This window comes from Lipotes vexillifer, unplaced genomic scaffold (genome assembly GCF_000442215.2).
Source record: "Lipotes vexillifer unplaced genomic scaffold, Lipotes_vexillifer_v1.1 scaffold528, whole genome shotgun sequence".
Lineage (NCBI taxonomy): Eukaryota > Metazoa > Chordata > Mammalia > Artiodactyla > Lipotidae > Lipotes > Lipotes vexillifer.
The window spans coordinates 105528-125053 of NW_006794582.1; the positions used below are offsets into that span (position 1 = coordinate 105528).

Consider the following 19526-nt stretch of genomic DNA (forward strand, 5'->3'; position numbering starts at 1 on the left):
TGGTGGCACAGTGGTTAAGAATCCTCCTGCCAATGCAGGGGACACGGGTTCAAGCCCTGGTCCGGGAAGATCCCACATGCTGTGGAGCAACTAAACCCGTGCACCACAACTACTGAGGCTGCGCTCTAGAGCCTGTGAGCCACAACTACTGAAGCCCGCGTGCCAGAACTATTGAAGCCCATTCGCCTAGAGCCGGTGCTCTGCTCCAAGAGAAGCCACCACAATAAGAAGCCCACACACCACATTGAAGAGTAGCCCCCACTCGCCACAACTAAAGAAAGCCTGCGCACAGCAACAAAGACCAATTGCAGCCAAAAATAAATAAATAAATTTATATATATATAAAAGTTACTCATCAGATATAGTTATAAACTTAAGTTAAGGGCTTCCCTGGTGGCGCAGTGGTTGAGTCTGCCTGCCGATGCAGGGGACACGGGTTTGTGCCCCGGTCCGGGAAGATCCCACATGCTGTGGAGCGGCTGGGCCCATGAGCCATGGCTGCTGAGCCTGTGCGTCCGGAGCCTGTGCTCCACAACGGGAGAGGCCACAGCAGTGAGAGGCCCGCGTACCGCAAAAAACCCAGGAAAAAAAAAAAAAACAACTTAAGTTAAATATTAATAGCTTTAAAATTTTAAATTTAACTTTTCACACTTTATTTTTTAACCTTTTTCAAAAAATTTTTGGCTGCATTGGGTCTTCGTTGTTATGTGCTGGTCTTTCTCTAGCTGCAGCAAGCGGGGGGCTACTCTTCATTGCGGTACTTGGGCTTCTCATTGCAGTGGCTTCTCTTGTTGTGGAGCATGGGCTTTAGGCGTGCGAGCTTCAGTAGTTGCAACATGTGGGCTCAGTAGTTGTGGCACGTGGGCCCTAGAGTGCACGGGCTTCAGTAGTTGTGGTGTGTGGGCTCAGTAGTTGTGATGCCTGGGCTCTAGGGTATGTGGGCTTCAGTAGTTGTGGTGTGTGGGCTCTAGAGTGCAAGCTCAGTAGTTGTGGTGCACGGGCTTAGTTGCCACATGGCATGTGGGATCTTCCCGGACCAGGGCTCGAACCCGTGTCCCCTGCATTGGCAGGCGGATTCTTAATCCCTGTGCCACCAGGGAAGTCCCTAACTTTTAACTTAAAAGAATTATTTAGTCTTTCTTAACCTGGCATTGAATAAAAGGAATAAGCTTTATTCTTATTCTTTTTATGTATAAAGCACTGGTAGACATATAGTACATAAGATATACAGTATGTCTGTGGTATTAAATTTCATGGAGAAGGGACAATTAGGAAAAAACTAGCTAAACAGGCTCCTATGAGGTGATAATTATGACAAAAAGGTTGAGCAACAGGAACACAGGTGTAGGTGTATCTCCTAATAGGATGGTGATTAGTCCAGAACCTTGGCGTGGTGATATCTAGAGTGGATGGAAATGACCCTCCTGGTTGTAGGTGTACCAGCTTACAGCTAGAAGGTCCCATGGTATTTCCCTTCACCTGGGAATAGGATGGAAGGGATAGGAGGGAAGTGCAGAACAGGGTAGGTTAGACAACACACATACGTAGAAGAAATAGTCCTTGTTCTTACAGTTCTTAGAGTCTAGCTGGAGAGATAAGACAGATACATGGAAAGTTAATTCATTTAGTAAGAATTAAATGTAAATTCAAGATAAACAATAGAATATTTGACTTATTGCAAAAAAATTGTTTATCTACACTATTCTGTATGTTTATAATGTCCTTGTTAGTGCAGTGTTTTTGTGTTCCATGGTACTTCATATGTACAGTGTGTAATGACAGTCTTATATCACAGCTTTAGCTAATATATGAAAGGAAGTAATATGGGTCCTGTTTTTGGGGGAGTTTGGCTTTTGCCTCCCCTGGTGTTGTGCTGAGGGACAGCAATACTAGTATTGCCAGGTTTGGGGGAACCAGTCAATCAAGGTTGTCAAGTGTGCCTGTGGGAGACCTAGGACTGGAATTCCAGAATCCTGAGGTTTGCAGTTTCTTTTGTCTTTCCGGAAATCTGACACCCATTTACAGAGACAGTGGAATATGCTTTTTTAAAAAAATCTTTTAGAGCATGTCCATTGCAGTTCAAAAGAGGAGGGCCTCAGCCTTGCAAATCACCTGACGTTATGGCCTTTCGGCTGCACTTATGTATCAGCCAGGCTTTGGAGCTGACCCTTAGGAGGACTTTTAAGTGCTTCAAGTGGTGTTTAGGCCTCTGTTTCTTCTGCTGCTGTTCACCTTTATTTTTCTTTGTAGGTGTCTCCACAAACAGACTCATGGGTGGTGCAATGCAGCTTACCTTTCGCAAGATGGCATTTGACTATTACCCCTTCCACTGGGCAGGTAGGAGAATTCTGAATGGGTGCAGTTTTAGCCTGGCCTAGGTATTGAGGCCATATGCCTGGGTTCATCCCTGACTGCCCAGCAGAAGGGTGCCAGGGATTGCAGCACATGCTCAGAGAGGTGTTGGCAATAGTCCTTTTCAGGAGGACATCTTCTGGAAACTTGCAGGGTCCACTGTTGATGAGAAGCAGTAGGAGGGGAGGCATTGTCTGAGATGTTGCTTTTGATTCTGTGCTTTACCCTTTACTTGCACTAGTTTTAGAGCCTCTCCAGTGGTCCATGGTCAAAGATGGCAAAAGTCGGCAGCTGGCCTTTAGGGAAAAATCACATATAGAATCCAGAAGAACTTGAGTGCTCTCACTAGATAATTTTTACTTATCCCAGAGAATTTTGGATTGGCGGTGAGGAATCAGATTCTAAATTATGGAAAACTATACCAATGGAAAAGAAAATTTGTAACATTGGATCATGATCTTAGACTAAAATCTTTTTGCTTTATCGCACAGGCGATAGCTGCAAACATTGGGTACGTCACTGTGAGGCCATGGAGACCCGAGGCCAGTGGGCCCAGAAGCTGGTGATGGAATTTCAGAGTAAAATGGAGAAGTGGCACGAGGAGACAGGTCTGAAACCACCCTGGCACCTGGGGGTAGACTCTCCCTTCCGGAGGAAAGCAGGTGGGTTATGAGGAGCTGGAGGACTCCTGTTGCTTTGCCTCTTGACATTTACCTTTGAGTGTCCAGTGGCGATAAAGCACTGGACTGGCTAATTATCCCAACTTACTCCCAGCTGATTATTCCAGCTTTATCCCACGGAGAGACATCCGTGACTTTTTTCTTTACGGAGTCCTGTTTGTCTCCAGGGATAGCTGCAGTGTGGAAGAGAGGTTGTTAGCTTCTCTATTCAATAGGCCATTGCCTTGGTCTTAAGGAGAGAATAATTTTTGAGTTCCATCCTGGAGCTTGCCAGTGTTAAACTCTTTCCTACATACAGTGTTAATGATCTTAGGGTTTTTACTTTCTGAATTCTATTAATGATGATAGTTGAGTGTATCTGATTCTTTTTCCCACCTCCTTATTTTTATTTAGATTCTCTCTCCAGTCCTCGAAAGAACCCCCTTGAGAGAAGCCCCTCTCAGGGCCGACAGGCTGTCTTTCGGCCTCCAGCATGGAATCGCCTACGCTCTAGCTGCTTGGTAATACGAGTGGATGACTTGGACGTCCACCAGGTAAGGAGCCCACGACACAGGGAAACAGGGCTGGAAAGGGGTGGAGCAGTTCATTTGGAACGCAACAAATGTGATCAAGGTTGTAGAATTTGGAGGCTGTTTCCTTCCCTTCCAGGGGGATTTGACCCTTTGGTCTGTTTCTTTCTGAGTGTGACTTCTGAGATCAGGACTTGGGATTCCCCACTTTCCTCTGAATACCCCACTACAAACCTTTCACTGAAAAAACGAACTCGTAGATAGTGTTAGTCAGGTGTGAGAATGCCTGGAATCTGCGTGAAGAGCACTCTGCTCCCTGTGACAGACTTTGGAAGAGTTGTAGAGGCTTTATCCTCCTATCTCAGAGGAAATTGAGGAAATTCTATTCTGGGTGCTGTATAGATGCTAACAGCAACTCGTGATTGCATAGGTTTCTACAGCTGGGCAGCCAAGTAAGAAGCCATCGACACTCCTTTCCTGCAGTCGGAAGCTTCACAACCTCCCCACTCAGGTCTCTGCCATTCATATTGAGTTCACAGAGTATTACTTCCCCGATAATCAGGAGCTGCCAGGTAAGCATCTGCTCTGGTCAGTCCTTACTGTCTTGCTCTTGCTCTTCGCATTTGTCAGCCTCGGGGGCTCTCTGCTTATATTCTGTTTGTCATTTGGAGTTTTAAGTGTTTGAGTTAGTTTAGCACACCTTTGTTGAAAACTCTTCCCTGTGTAAATATATACCTTTGATAATAGAATGAATATTAGCTGATAAGTGAGAGTTGAGCTGCTACTTCATTCATGGTTTCTTTTTTTCTCTGCTTTCCAGTTCCCTGTCCCAATCTTTACATTCAGTTAAATGGTCTGACATTTACTATGGATCCTGTCAGCTTGCTCTGGGGAAACCTCTTCTGCCTGGATTTATACCGCAGCTTGGAGCAGTTCAAAGCTATCTACAAGCTGGAAGATTCAAGCCAGAAAGATGAACACTTGGACATCCGACTGGATGCCTTCTGGTTGAAGGTAGGGTAGAGAGTGGGACTTTTGTTCCCTGTTGGCAGCCACAGCTGCACTTCTACCATGGCTATAATCCAAGGTTCTGCTTTGTCCATTTGATAGAAGTAAGGAAAGCAGTTTTACAGCCCAAATGGTCTTTCACGTGTGTATTAATGGTGGGTTGCAGAGTTGCTCAGCTGGCCATTCTGAATTGGGTTTCATTTTCTCTCTGAAGGTGAGCTTCCCACTGGAGAAGAGAGAGCGGGCTGGGCTGCACCGTCCCCAGGCCCTTGTCTTCTCTGCATCAGGTGTGACTGCCACCAATACACGTCACGCCCCACATTGTAGCTGTCCAGACCTCCAGAGTCTCTTCCGGGGTTTTGCTGCTGCTGAGTTCTTTCATTCCAATTATGTTCAGTTTCCCAAGGTGCCAGGCGGCTTTAGCCTTCTGCACATGCTGTTTTTGCATCACGCCTTCCAGGTGGATTCCCGACTCCCTCAGTCTAGTGCCCTCCCTCCCCAGAGGCTTAAGGCTTCCCAGGATCTCTGGTCCATCCACTTCACCCAGATCTCCTTGGACTTTGAGGGAACAGAGAACTTCAAAGGCCATTCCTTGAATTTTGTGGCCCCCTTCCCCTTGTCGATTTGGGCCTGCCTACCCCTCCGCTGGCAGCAAGCCCAGGCACGAAAGCTCCTTATGGCCACAGAAGGGAGGCTGAAAGCATCCGCCAGCTTTGGCAGTCCTGTCCATTCTGAGGCCCTTGCCCCTGACACTGTGTCCCATCAGAGGTCAAAGACTGAGCATGATTTGAAAAGCCTATCAGGCCTTACAGAAGTCATGGAAATTCTGAAAGAAGGCAGCAGTAGTGTGGATAACAAAGGGCCTCTGACAGAGCTGGAGGACGCGGCAGATGTGCATGTGCTCGTGCACTCGCCTGAGCATGTCCGAGTGAGGCTTGACCACTACCAGTACTTGGCTCTCCTCCGCCTGAAGGAGGTGCTCCAGGGTCTTCGGGAGCAGCTTACTAAGGATACCGAGGCCATGACTGGGTCTCCTCTGCAGGACCAGACAGCTTGCATTGGCGTCCTCTTCCCCAGTGCTGAGGTGGCTCTGCTCATGCATCCTGTCCCTGGGGCTGTTGAAGCTGACTCTGAGGGTTCAGATACTACGAGCCTTGTAGATTCAGAGCTGTCTCCTTCAGAGGATAGGGAGCTGAAGTCTGATGCCTCCTCAGAACAGGGCCCAGCAAGCCCCAGGAAGGTTCTGGAGGACAGTGACGTTGAAAATCTGAATGCATCCCAGGATAGGCCACTGCCTCTCCATAGCAATGGAGAAGTCCAGGACTCAGATTCTCTTGCACAGCAGGAGGCAGGGAAGGGCCATGAGGCAGTTGATTCCTTACAGGACAAGAGACTGAGCAGCGCCCAGGCACCTAGCTCACCAGCTGAGTTGAAGCCCCCAGGGGGTAAGGATACTGCTGTGAATGGACAGGGCGAGCTCATCCCCTTGAAGAACATTGAGGGAGAATTATCAAGTGCTATTCACATGACCAAGGATGCCACAAAGGAGGCTCTACATGCCACCATGGACCTCACCAAGGAAGCTATGTCCCTGACTAAGGATGCCTTCAGTCTGGGCAGAGACCGAATGACCTCCACCATGCACAAGATGCTGTCTCTGCCCCCAGCCAAGTGAGTGGTTCTCTGCCTCCTTCATTCACCTCCTCTTCTCCCTCCTAGCTCTGGCCATTGGGCTCAGGCCTCCTGCCATGTGCACTTGTAGATTGGGAAGTGCCGCGTGGTCCAGGAGCGTATATGGAATGGCCTAGTTAATGTGGCAAAGCCTTTAGTTTTCAGAGCTGCCTGTAGAGCAGCGGAAGAACTTTCAGGCTACTTAGAGGATATAGGCATACCAGTCAGAGGGACTTTACTTTCAGGACTACACCTAATTCTGTGATAGGGGAAGAACCAGAAATTGCAGTAAGATAACAAAATGCCATGGATTTTCTCATGCCTCCATATATCTTAGCCTGGTCTTGGGCAGTTTTCAAGTCAACATTTATTGCTTCTTAGCATCAAGCTGTCTCCTCTTTCACTGATTCACTGTTATTGATACAGCTATGCTGTATCAGAATAATAGTACCTGGCATCTGTATGATATTTTATTCTTTTCAGTGGGCTCTCATATAGTATTTTATTTGATGTAATCCCCACAGCAGCTCGGGGAGGTCACTGCAGATGTTTGTATCCCCAGTTTATAACTGAGGAAATGGAAGCTTCAGAGAGGATGAGCCCATGGATCCTGTATCTTATAACTAGAAAAGCTGGGGCTTTGGACTTGCTCTTTCTGGTACACCTTATCGATATCTGTCCGAGTAATAGAGAAGGAAGAATTTCATTCATCCGTTCAACAAGTATTTTTTGAGCCCTTACTGTGTGCCAGGCTCTGTGTTAGACGCCGGGGCTACAGTGGGGAGTAAGCAGAAAACACAGAAATGCACAGTCAGAAGAGTGGGAAGGTATAGATTTTTCCATGGGTGCCTGTGGTTTTAGGAAAGATAATGAAAACTATGGGAAATCTTTGCGGGGACACTTAGTGGTTTGGGGACCATGGTTTGAAGATCAGTGGCTTTAGAACTTTTGTCTAAGTGGATTTTCTTAAGTGTGTCTCAAAGCAATGCCTGCGGGTATACTAGTACCTGCTAGGCCTAGATAGCCTAGGAGGAAAGAGGAGGAAAGCTTAAAGGATTAATTATGTAATAATACTAGGCAACATTTATTGAGTACTTTCTATGTGTCAGGCCTTGTCCTAAATATTAACAATATTAATGCATTGAATTATTGTAAGAACCCTATAAGGCAGGTCCTAATATCACTCCACATTTTACAGATGAGAAAACTGAGGCTCAGAGAGGTAAGAAACTTGCTCAAGATCACACAGCTTGTGAGTGGTGGGGTGAGGATTGAAAGCCTGGACTCCCAATCACCTAATGTGCTGCCTTTTCTAATTAGAGAAGAGTAAGGGAGATGGGAAAAGAGGAGAGGTAAAAAGGAGAAAAGAAAGGTGTGTGATACAAATTCTTTTTGAAACACCTACACTGACTTCCTAACTGCCCAGGCCAGTGGCCTTTTCTCAGTCATCTTTTTCCAGGACTCCTCTGTGCAGTCAGCCTTGCTGGTCAGTTCATTCTGGGCACTTGTAACCCACCCAGTTCCTCGCACTTCTCGGAAGGAGTCTTTTCTTTTCCCTTGGCTGCTCTCTTCTTCCTTTTATCCTGTAAATGGAACTGTTCCACAGCACTAGGCTGTCCATATTCTGATCACTTTTGTCATAATATTTATTTTTTAAATTATAAAAATGATTTGTGTTCATTTCGTTGACAATGTGGAAAAATAAAAGAATAAAGAAGAAAATGTTAACAGTCACTTGTAATGACACAATCCAGAGATAGCCATTATTTACATTTGCATCTGTTTGCTTCCAATTTTTCTATACATATTTGTGTATCCATGCGAATGCTTATATGTGCCTACTCATATAAAATACACAAATATTTTATAATATTTGTGTATTTGTATTATTTCTATATAATATAGAAAATTTCCAGTTTTATTCTCTTTATGATTTATTGTGAATAGTTCCCCATTCATGAGGTATTTGAACATATAATTTTTAATTGCTCTATTATATTCTTGCAGATGGGTATATCATAAGTTATTCATCGAGTCCACTCTCTGGGGGGCATCATTTAGTCTGTTTCCAATTTTTTCTCAGGTAAAACCAAGGCTGTGTTAAACGTCCCTATTTTTGTGAACATTACTCTTTTTTTTTTTTTTTTTTTTTTTTTTTTTTAACATATAATTTTTAATTGCTCTATTATATTCTTGCAGATGGGTATATCATAAGTTATTCATCGAGTCCACTCTCTGGGGGGCATCATTTAGTCTGTTTCCAATTTTTTCTCAGGTAAAACCAAGGCTGTGTTAAACGTCCCTATTTTTGTGAACATTACTCTTTTTTTTTTTTTTTTTTTTTTACTCTTTATGCATATCTAAATTTTTAGAATAGAACCCAGAAGTGGAATTATTGGGTCAAACACTACAAACATTTTAAGGTTCTTGATGTATTTGCCAAACTTTCAGAAGGTTTATATCACTCAAATGCATTTTTGAATACATTTGACCCTTGATCAATGTGGTGATTAGGAGAAATGAATCTCTGTGGAGGTGAAAATCTGCATGTAACCTATAGTTGGCCTTACCTATAAGAGGTTCCTGCATATAAGTGGTTCCAACGCATCCACAGATTCAACCATCCGTGGATTGTGCAGTACTATAGTATTTACTCTTGAAAAAATTTGCATATAAATGGACCTGTGCAGTTCAAACCCGTGTTGTTCAAGGATCAGCTGTACTTTCGCTCTAGGTTATTTTGTCCATCTCCTCACGTCTGCGAGAGTCCTTATTTTCAGTCCTGACTTCCCTCCCCTCCCCTGCTCTTGCTTTAAAACTATCTACTGCCCATAGCTCCACATTGATCTCCCAGGGGTGCCTTGAACCTCACATATATAAAAGAATAAATTCCTTATTCCTCCCTCTCCCGGCCAGTTCTCTTTTTCTTTCTTTTTTTGGTGGCATCATTCCTTTGCTCATTCAAGCTCTGCCTCTTCCAGGCATTTGTCAGGTTCTGACCATACTTCTAAACTTAAGCATGCTTCAGAATCATCTGGAGGCTTGTTAAAACACAGAGTGCTGAGCCCTGTCCCCAGAGTTCCTCACCCAGTAGGTCTGAGGTGGAGCCTGAGAAGCTGCATTTCTAATGAGTTCCCCTTTAGATGATAATGTTCCTATGAGGATGACGCTGGGAGCACAGCTCTAGGGAGTCTCAACATCTGTTTCTCCTGTCTGCTCCCACATGTGGACTATTTTAGTGAACTATTAGTTGATTTCCTCATTGGATATCTTTCCCTCTCTAGCATATTTGGAAAAGGCAGGTCAAACTTCTTTTTTTAAAAATTAATTAATTAATTTGTTTATTTTTGGCTGCATTGGGTCTTTGTTGCTGCGCGCGGGCTTTCTCTAGTTGCGGTGAGCGGGGGCTACACTTCGTTGTGGTGCGTGGGCTTCTCGTTGCGGTGGCTTCTCTTGTTGCAGAGCTTGGGCTCTAGGCGTGTGGGCTTCAGTAGTTGTGGCACGTGGGCTCAGTAGTTGTGGTTCACGGGCTCTAGAGTGCAGGCTCAGTAGTTGTGGGACACGAGCTTAGTTGCTCTGCGGCATGTGGGATCTTCCCAGATCGGGGCTCGAATCCATGTCCCCTGCATTTGCAGGCGGATTCTCGACCACTGCGCCACCAGGGAAGTCCCAGGTCAAACTTCTTAAACTACAGGTATGATCTTGTTATTTCCCTTTTCTAAAGCCTTCTGGCTTTTTCTTTATTCTCCCTGAATTGAGTTTGAACTTCTTAGTGTGGCATAATCAGTTATTATGATATATCCATATGGCACTTTACAGTTTTTTAAAATAGATTATTTTCTAGAGCAGTTTTAGCTTCACAGCAATATTGAGTAGACAGTACAGAGATTTCCTGTATGCCTCCTGCACTTCACAGTTTTCAGAGCACTTTCATGCATTATCTTTTGTCCAGGGTTTTCTATAATCTGGCTGCCACTCATGTGGTAAAGTGAAAAAAGCACTTAGCAAGACGTTAGGAGACTTGGGTTCTTCTTAATTCTACCTTTAACTGGGACTGAGTCAGTTTCTTCACCTATAAATAAAATCAGAGGGTGGGCACATAAGGTCTTTAAAGGTTTCTTTAAAGAAACCTTTCTAACTTTATCTTCTGTTGCTCTCCCCCGACAAAACTTACGCTCTAGCTGAGCTGAGCTCTACTAGTCTCCAAAGGTACATTTCGTTTTCTGGCTCCATGCCTTTGCTCATGCTGTTTCTTTCCCATGGAAGGCCCTCTTCGTCATCTCTTTCACAGTCCTTCAAGGACTACCTCAAACATAATCTCTTTCCACAGAGCCATTCTCTTCATCCTTTCCCCTCTTTGGTATTGCCTAGCCTTTGGCTTGTATCCTTGTCCCTCTTACGGTGTGTGTGACTTACTACCATATAAGGTTATTTGTGTATAAGTCTCCTCTCTCCTGATAGAATGTACATTCTTTGAGGACAGGGGATGTCTTATTCATCACTCCCCACCACTGCCCGGTGCCTTGTATGGTGCCTTGTATGCAGAGGTTATTCAGTAAGTACTCGAGGAATGAACATGGGTTTCAGGTACCATTCATAAGCACCAGGGCTGTAGGTAGTTGGTCTCTTCTGTACATGGGATGACCCTGAATAACCTTGACATTTGATATGGGAGAACTGACTATGCAGTTTGAAATGCTGGAATATGGGGATTCAGAAAGGCCAGCAGTTGAAAAGTGGTCTTGTAGCGGGTAATAGTTGACATCAAAGTTTACGTATACAATAATGGTCTGGGCTGAAAAGGATGGGTATTGCAAGGGAATGGAACAACATACCTCCTAAGCCACATTTATGGGTTTTGTTTTTGTTTTTTAAACAGGGAGCCCATGGCCAAGATAGATGAGGGGGTGGCAGCCCCAGTAGGTGGAGGTGCTGCCCGACTCCGATTTTTCTCCATGAAGAGGACAGTATCTCAGCAGTCATTTGATGGTGTCTCATTGGATAACAGTGGCCCTGAAGACCGGATTTCAGTGGACAGTGATGGCAGTGAGAGCTTTGTGATGCTCTTGGAGTCTGGTAGGTGGAAGCAGAGCTGGGCAGAGTTGTAGAGTGTTCTTTCTGATGCCTGTATTCAGACCAGCAGGATGCAAAAGGAGCTGAGATTTGATAAAGTAGACATTTTCTTAATCAAAAAACCAAAAGAAGAGAGAAATTTTAGTGGATTTGTGGCTCTGACTTTATCCCCACATCTTCTAGGTTATTGATTAGTACTTGACCTTTATCACAGAACAACATTCAAAGAAGAGAACGCTCGTCTTACAGCCATGTAGCTGTGGCAGTAAGACTAATTCTGTGGCTGTATCAATGGTGTGTGTGTTTGTTGTCCGCTTTTTGCCTAAACTATGTATTTTATTGTTGGAAAATAACTAGGAGCTTTTTGTCTATGATAAAACAAGTAACCTTTAGGCATTAGATTAATCACCACTAGGAGTTAACACTAGTTCTTTCAGCTTATTGAAATGAAAACTTTTAAAATCGCCCCTTAAGAGTATCTAAATGAAAATAAAAAGAGAATGTACTGTTTCTTAAGCTGGATGGTATATATCTATGTTTGTTTTGTTATTATTATTAATTTCTTATGGGAAAATCCAAATGTTTAAAAATAGAATCAGGGCTTCCCTGGTGGCACAGTGGTTGAGAGTCCGCCTGCCGATGCAGGGGACACGAGTTCGTGCCCTGGTCCGGGAAGATCCCACATGCCGCGGAGTGGCTGGGCCCGTGAGCCATGGCTGCTGAGCCTGTGCGTCTGGAGCCCGTGCTCTGCAACGGGAGAGGCCACAACAGTGAGAGGCCCGCGTACCGCAAAAAAAAAAAAAAATAGAATCAAATAGTGAACCTTCATATACCCATTACCTAGCTTCAGATATTAAGAACTCATGGCCATTCTTGTTTTATATATTCTTCTGCCCACTTCCCTTCCTCCCATATTATTTTGGAGCAAATCCTAAACATATCATTTTATCCATAAGTATTTTCATTATGCATCTCTAGAAAATACAAATTTTTTAAATATTAAAAAATTTTTAAAATTATGGTAAAATACACATAACATAAAATTTACCATCTTAACTATTTTAAACTATAATTTAGTAGCATTAATTACCTTCAAATCATTGCACAACCGTCACCACTCTCCATCTCCAGAACTCTTTCATCTTGCAAAACTCTATACCCATTAAACAATAACTCCTCATTCCCTCTTCCACCAGCCCCTGGCAATCACCATTCTACTCTCTGTCTCTATGAATTTGACCGTCTGGGTACCTCACATAAATGGAACCATACGTGACTGGCTTGTTTCATTTCACATAAAATGTCCTTAAGGTTCATTTACGTTGTATGTAGCATGTGTCAGAATTTCCTTCCTTTTTAAGACCATTATTTGTTGTATGTTTATACCACATTTTGTTTAACCATTTATCTGTCCATAGACACTTAGTTTGCTTCCATTTACAGACTTTTTTTAAGGTGACCAAATACCATCGTCCTTTTAAAAATTAACAATAATTCCCTAAATTCATTAAATATCTAGTTAGTCTTCAAATTTCCAGTTGTCTCATGAGTGTCACAAATGTTTTGTTTTTACAGTTGTCACTGTTTTTAGAGATTGGATTTGAATAGAATTTTTTGACTCTCAAATTCTTTTGTTATCTTTCTTATGCAGAGTCTGGTCCAGAATCTCTTCCACCAGGATCTCTTCCTAATGTCTTAGACAGTGCTGGTGTTCAAGGGAGCCCTGTTGTGGATAGTTATGGCCAGGGGTCACCAGAGGCCAAGAGTTCAGCCTCACCCAGTGGGGAAGACCTCCATCTTCACCTGGTCAGCTGTTCTACTTTCTTCTCTGCAGAGGGTAGGCTCTAAGCTGGAAGCTTGGGACTCAGCTAAGGGAGTCTCCTTTTACAGGTCTCAGTTCTGGTCTTGAAGGTGAATGAGGTGTCTTTGGGGATTGAGGTACGTGGTGAGGACCTGACTGTGGCCCTGCAAGCAGAGGAGCTGACCCTCCAGCAGCTAGGCACCGTGGGACTCTGGCAGTTCCTGCATGGACAGTGCCCAGGTGAGGATGGTGGGATTGCAGGAGAGCTGGTGGGATTTTTCTGGGGCATCCATAGCTTAACTTGCTCCTGTCACTGTGCTCCAAGGGCAGCTACCTTAGTGCCAAGCCCTTGGCGCTTCTCTCCAGCAGCCATTAGGGGGAGGAAGAAGTCTAATGAAGCCTCCTTCTTGCAAGGAGCCTCCCAGAGCTCTTTCTGGGGTTTTGTACTCAGTAGGCTAGTCTGTGTCCTCACCTCCCAGGTGCTCCGTATGCTTATACATGAGGACTGTGTCCACTTCTTTGTGAGGCTGCTAACATCAAGCTATATCTGATCAGGGAACTTCTGATTCAGTCCTTTGATGTGAATTATCATTTATACTTTAAAAGATGACAGGAAAAATCTGGGCTTAAGCTACATGCTTTGTTTAAAAAATTTTTTTAAAATATTGAGTAGATACTAAAGAATACTTGTAAAATATATATAAGGTATAAAATAACAACAGTACAATGAACCCATGTACCCACTATCTAGTTTAGTAACTAGAACAGTACCATTAACTTTGAAGTCCCCAGGAGTCCCTCTCCAGAACCTTCCTCTTGCCTCTCACCTATCATAGGGAATCACTGTCCTGAATTTTGTATTTCTCATTCTCTTGCTTTACAATTCTTCTGCATGTGTTTGTATCAATGTATTATTTAGCTTTGCAGTTTTTCAAGTTTTTCTAAATGGAATCATAGTTTGTATTCTTTTGTGATTTCAAGTACCATGATATTCTTCAGATTCTTCTAGGTTGTTGAGTTAGCTATAATTTATTCATTTTTACTACTATATAATATTCTATTGTAGAAATATACCACTTTTTGCTTTTTTAAAAACTACTTATGCGTATTATGAAATTCACTCCTTGTAAGTATACAATCTGATTAATATTAGTAAGCTTACAGGGTTCTACAACCATCACCATCACCCCCAAAATATCTCTTGTACCCATTACTCTAGTTACTTCTTCAGTCTATTCTGAACAGACATTTGGGTTGTTTCCAGTTTTTTTGCTATTTCAAATAGGGCTGTCTTGATGTGCCCATCCTTGTATGTGTCTCCTGATATGTATGTTGGAGAGTTTCTCCAGGTTTATGTTCCTGAGGAAATAATTGTTAGGTCATTAGGGTAGGTATAGCTTTAACCTTAGTAGATAACGCCAATTTGTTTTCCAGAATGGTTGTACCAATTTGCATTTATATAGGTTTGTAAGTTGTTTCATAGCCTTGGCTACACCTGAGATTATTCTTTATGCAGTTTTGAGTAAATTAGCATAGATCCCACTTGGCTTCCTCAGAGAGAGGTGAGAAGACCAAGACTTGGAGAAAGGAAGAGATGATCAAATTTAGCAGAGTTGAGGGTCCTCTGTTTGTTTGTTTGCTTGTTTGTTTGTTTTTGGCTGTGCTGTGTGGCTTGCGGGATATTAGTTCCCTGACCAGGGATTGAACCTGGGTCACAGCAGTGAAAGCGCTGAGTCCTAACCACCGGACCACCAGGGAATTCCCAAGGGTCCTCTGTTTTAAGAGCTTTACCTTGGCCATCAGCCCAGTGCCTCTGATTCATAGCAAGACCAGCTTTTTATTGGTCCTTTACATCCCTTCTGTCATGAGAGGCATTAGAGCAAAGTAGCCAAGCCCAGTCTTTGCAGTCAGGCTGCCTGCGTGCAAATCGTATCCTTGCTACTTACAAGTTGTGTTACTTTGGGCAAGTTACTCTCTGTGCCGTAGTTCTTTCATCTCTAAAATGGGAATGATAATAATACTTCTGGCCCAGGGTTGTTAGGAATATTAAATATATATAAAGTGCTTAGAGCAATCACTGGCTAGTAATTAATTAATATGTTTTCCTTCTGTCTTTCTACTCAAAGGCACAAGCTTTCAGGAAGCCTCAACTTTGAAGACTGGCCACATCAGGCCAGCTGTAGGCCTTCGCTTTGAGGTGGGGCCTGGTGCAGCTGTTCATTCCCCTCTGGCCACACAGAATGGCTTCCTACGTTTCTTGCTTCAGGGCTGTGACCTTGAGCTGCTCACTTCGGTGCTCAGTGGCCTGGGGCCCTTCTTGGAGGATGAGGAGATCCCACTGGTAGTTCCCATGCAGATTGAGCTCCTGAACTCCAGGATCACTCTAAAGGTGAGAGGAACTTTTGGGTTTTACCCTAGACTTTGTCAGGCAAGGAATTCTGGCAGTGATGGCTGTTAACTTCTTCTCCTGTCCCTGTAAAATGTAATGAGGATCAAGTGAGGAAATGCATATTAGCATTCTTTGTCAGTGTTACAGTAGTACATAAAAATGTGTTGCTGGCAAAGAGTGCTGAGTTCAGCTGAGGGGATCTTGTCTCTAGCCCTGACCCTTGGCATATGCAGCACGACTGTGCAAGCCCATTAGGTTATCAGGCCCTCAGTCTCACCACCTCTAGAGTGGGAGAGACTCAATTATGCCTCTCACATCTTGCAAGAATGTATGGATAAACATACATTTGACATAAAAGTGCTTCTAGCTCAATGGTAGAAGCATGGCTTGTTACCTCAGTTGCTCTGAGCTGGTTGGGGGCATCATGTGGTTTCTCTCTTTCCTATAGGACGATATCCCCCCCATCTATCCGACCTCTCCAGGCCCCATCCCCATCACTCTAGCCGTGGAGCACGTTGTGCTGAAGCGGAGTGACGATGGTGTGTTCCACATAGGCGGTGAGTTGGGCTTGTCAGCCTCCCGGCTTCTCTGCCTTTTTGCTCCTGTAAAGGAATAGGTGACAACTAGGAATAGTTTGCATGTTGCTGGCAGCTTGTCATTTAGAAGCTTGTCATTTTGCTTTTTTAAAAACTGCTTTACTTTACTTTTTTCAGCTGCTGCTCAGGACAGACCATCAGCCGAAGTACTTAAAAGTGAGAAGAGGCAGCCCCCAAAAGAACAGGTGTTTCCTGTGCCCACAGGGGAGGCTTTTGGTCCACAGGTGAGGATATAACTGAACAGTACCTTTCCCAGAAACCCTTAGGGGCTGTAATCACAGAGGCGGGTAAAACTCAGAGGGCTGAAAAGGTTGCTTGTGCTGGGTACGGCTGGGTGGTCTGGGCTCCTGTCACCTAGCAGCACCTTCTAGAAGTGCTGAACAGAGGATGTAAGTCAGGAGCTGGAGGTGAATAGTTGCTGATGACATCTTCTACCTTTTGCTGTCCCTGCAACTGATGAACTCTGAAGAGGGGTTTAGGCTCTTAGGAAATATCTAGTTGGGTTTTCTTGATCATTGACCAAACTTGTGGGTTGTTCTGCTTGAATTCTTACTCCTCGTTCCCTTACTGGATGTTTCTGCAAGGTGTGTTACCTTATTCATTCACTGTGAATTACTAATTGTTCCTCAGGTACAAGAACTGCCTACCTTACAAAAGGAACTTATAGAAACTAAACAAGCATTGGCTCATGCCAACCAGGATAAAGAGAAACTTCTTCAGGAGATTAGGAAATATAACCCCCTCTTTGAGCTCTGACAGCAATGGCTCAGCCATCCGTGCCAAGGAGAGAGGAGGAGATGACCAGCAATCGCACCACCTGCGACAGGCACCGTCCAGTGTTGGACAAGTCAGCTAAGGATGCTCAACTCACTCCTCCTGGTGTCCTTTCTACTGGCAGTCCTGACTTGGATGGAAGACAGGGCAAAGTATTACCACGTTCCAGGAAGTTGGGGGCAGCTTTGTGCGTGGCTCAGGCATCACGTCTTTCCTGTATAAAGCCTTTTGGCCCTCTGCACACTAGGTGAAATCTCCTCAACACTGTAGGGTCATTTCACCGTCTGGTTTCATAGCAGAGACATTTGCTTGCTCCACCTGTGTGAACAAGGCAGAGTACCCATCTCCTCAGTTGGTCACCCACAGAGCCATCAAAGATTCTATGTTCCAGAGCTTCCTGTAGTGGACCTGAGAAGTCCTTGGCCTGAGCTTCAGCCACAGTAGTAGAGTGGAACAGGAAATAGCCAGCAAGGCGGGAACCTGGGGAGGCACAAGAATAAATGAGACATGGATTCTGCCTTGTTTGGAAAGGAAACCAAGCTCATGTCATCTTGGCTCATATTACAATCAGATTTTTCAGGGTTAAGCTTTCTTTCTGTGATGCTTTCATCGCTGTGATGCTGTGGTAGGAAGTAAACAACAGTAGCAGCTCACTTGTATCATCTTTCCCTTCTATAATGTAATTTATTTGAAATTTAAGAAGAAACTATTCACCCTGAGCTAGGTTGAAGGCATGACATGGTGAGGATCTGTAGGGGAGCTTGGTTCTGCGCCGCTGTTGCTGGCCGTGTCCTGTCTCTCTTCCACAGCTGCACCTCACAGGTTATTTCCTGTCTCCCCGGGGTCCCTGGCGCATCTGCTTTTCCAGCACTATGACTTTCTACCAGCACTCTCATTAGCACTTGGTGGTTTGGGAGCTAAAAATGTGTTTTAAACTGTAACATTAACATCTCAGCCTGTTTCCTCTCACCCCCCTCTATCACTGTGGCTTTTTAAAATCATGTTAGTTTGACTTAAGTAAAAGACAGAGCAAAACAAAACCCTTCAACCTAGCTAGGTTTTGCCCCTGCCTGATGAAAGAGCTATTTCCCCCTCTTTCTTTACTACCAAATTCTTTACCAACACTCTATCTTTATCCATACTGCTCTGTGATATACTTCAAGCTGTGTTGGACAGAAGTTCATCAGCTAACTCACCTTGAATTGGCAAGATGGCAAAATAGTGATTTAGTAGTGTCACTAAAGTCTTAATCACACATGACCTACTGAAGGAAAGATAAAATGGTTTCCTTTATGGGAAATCATGCCTGACTTGTATATTCTAGCTTTTTGAGGATAAAAAGAAAGATGTGTTCAAGAAGGAACAAGATCTAATTTGCTCAGACTTTTACAGACTTTTTGTTGTGGTTCGTCACTAAGGCAATCTTAAACACAATTACTATGAGATTATGGGAATGTTCTGTCATGCTTAGGAAACAACGTAGAGACTTAAAAATAAACACCTTTCTAGAGAGAATGTTAACAGGGTAATTTCCCTATGGGTTGATGCTTGGTTTAACCTTATTTAAGAATTTTATAAATAACCTGAAAGTAGGATATTACGGTCCAGTCAAGTGTCACTGCTTCCAGGTAGTGAAAGATAAATCAGAAGAAATAGAAAAAAAAAAAAAAAAGTGAAATTGCAGAAGATTCACAGACTGGGCTGTGAATACTCAGGAAAGTGACAGATGAGGTTCTGTGTAAGTGTGAAGTAACGCACTTATGGGAGAATCAGCAACCAGCGAGGCAGTGAGCTCTGTTAGAACTCAGGAAAGAAACCTAAGCATTGCTGAGAGGGAGGAGGGGTCAGTGTGCTGCTGTGGCCAAAAGCCTGACTGCATCATCAGGAAGGGCACGTGGAGCCAACACAGAAAACAGCACCTCTTGCAAGCCCATGGTAATGTCTTAAATTATCTGTGCACTTCTAGTGACCTTATTTACAAAGTATGTGGTGAAGAGAGGAAAGGTCCAGAGAACAGCAAAAATTATCAGGTGGTGAAGGTACTTCCACATGTGGACACATCTTTAAAATGTTAGCTCCAGTTCTGGAAAGATGAAAGCTGAGGGTAGTGTTAGATCAGATATTCAGTCAAGAGCAGGGACATGTTCTTCAGGTCCCAAAATCTAGGGCTGTACCTATTAGCCTTAGGTAAAAGAAAGCACTTCTCGTAGCAAATCAGAAACTTCTAGAGGTCATTGTTCAAGAAGTGGTGCTGGCAGAAACTGTATGGGTACAGAAGGTTTAAGAGGAATCCGTGCATGGTGGTTTTCCAAGAGGAATTATGGAAAACTAGGGCTATTTGGTGATATACAACGGAGAGGGTAACTGCATCCCTCCACAGACTCCCCCTTAAGTGCCTCTTTCAAAGGCAGAATGATGAACAAAAAGAATCACCGCTCCTCTCAAGTACGGCATTTCTAATGTGTTTAAAGGGCAAGGAGGGAGAGCCAGTAGCCAGAAAATAGAATTATTCAACCTTATGTTCACCTGAATTGGTATAAAATCACATTCTGATTCTCTTCCCTTCCCCTCCTCTTCAACCCACTGTGTCCCTCCATGCAAAGAATTGCTTGGTACACCCTCACTTTAAGCTTGTGCTTGGTGGGAGGCAATAGAAACAAATCTGGCAAGCAC

The 19526-nt window shown here is 43.9% G+C and overlaps 1 protein-coding gene and 1 non-coding gene across 2 annotated transcripts in view; one reads left to right on the forward strand and one right to left on the reverse strand.

Moving 5' to 3' along the window:
- Positions 1–16835, forward strand: part of BLTP3A (bridge-like lipid transfer protein family member 3A) — a 54077-nt gene extending 37242 nt beyond the window's left edge. Inside the window, exons 10-22 of the mRNA XM_007467291.1 lie at positions 2251–2337; positions 2844–3014; positions 3426–3565; positions 3972–4113; positions 4362–4555; positions 4764–6220; positions 11100–11296; positions 12945–13099; positions 13184–13334; positions 15221–15483; positions 15932–16040; positions 16197–16303; positions 16710–16835. Coding sequence (XP_007467353.1) covers positions 2251–2337; positions 2844–3014; positions 3426–3565; positions 3972–4113; positions 4362–4555; positions 4764–6220; positions 11100–11296; positions 12945–13099; positions 13184–13334; positions 15221–15483; positions 15932–16040; positions 16197–16303; positions 16710–16835 — 3299 coding nt within the window. The remainder of the gene's footprint in view (positions 1–2250; positions 2338–2843; positions 3015–3425; positions 3566–3971; positions 4114–4361; positions 4556–4763; positions 6221–11099; positions 11297–12944; positions 13100–13183; positions 13335–15220; positions 15484–15931; positions 16041–16196; positions 16304–16709) is intronic.
- On the reverse strand, positions 14781–14852 carry TRNAE-UUC (transfer RNA glutamic acid (anticodon UUC)). The gene has a single exon. It is a non-coding gene; the product is annotated as a tRNA-Glu (tRNA).
- Positions 16836–19526: the final 2691 nt, after the last annotated feature.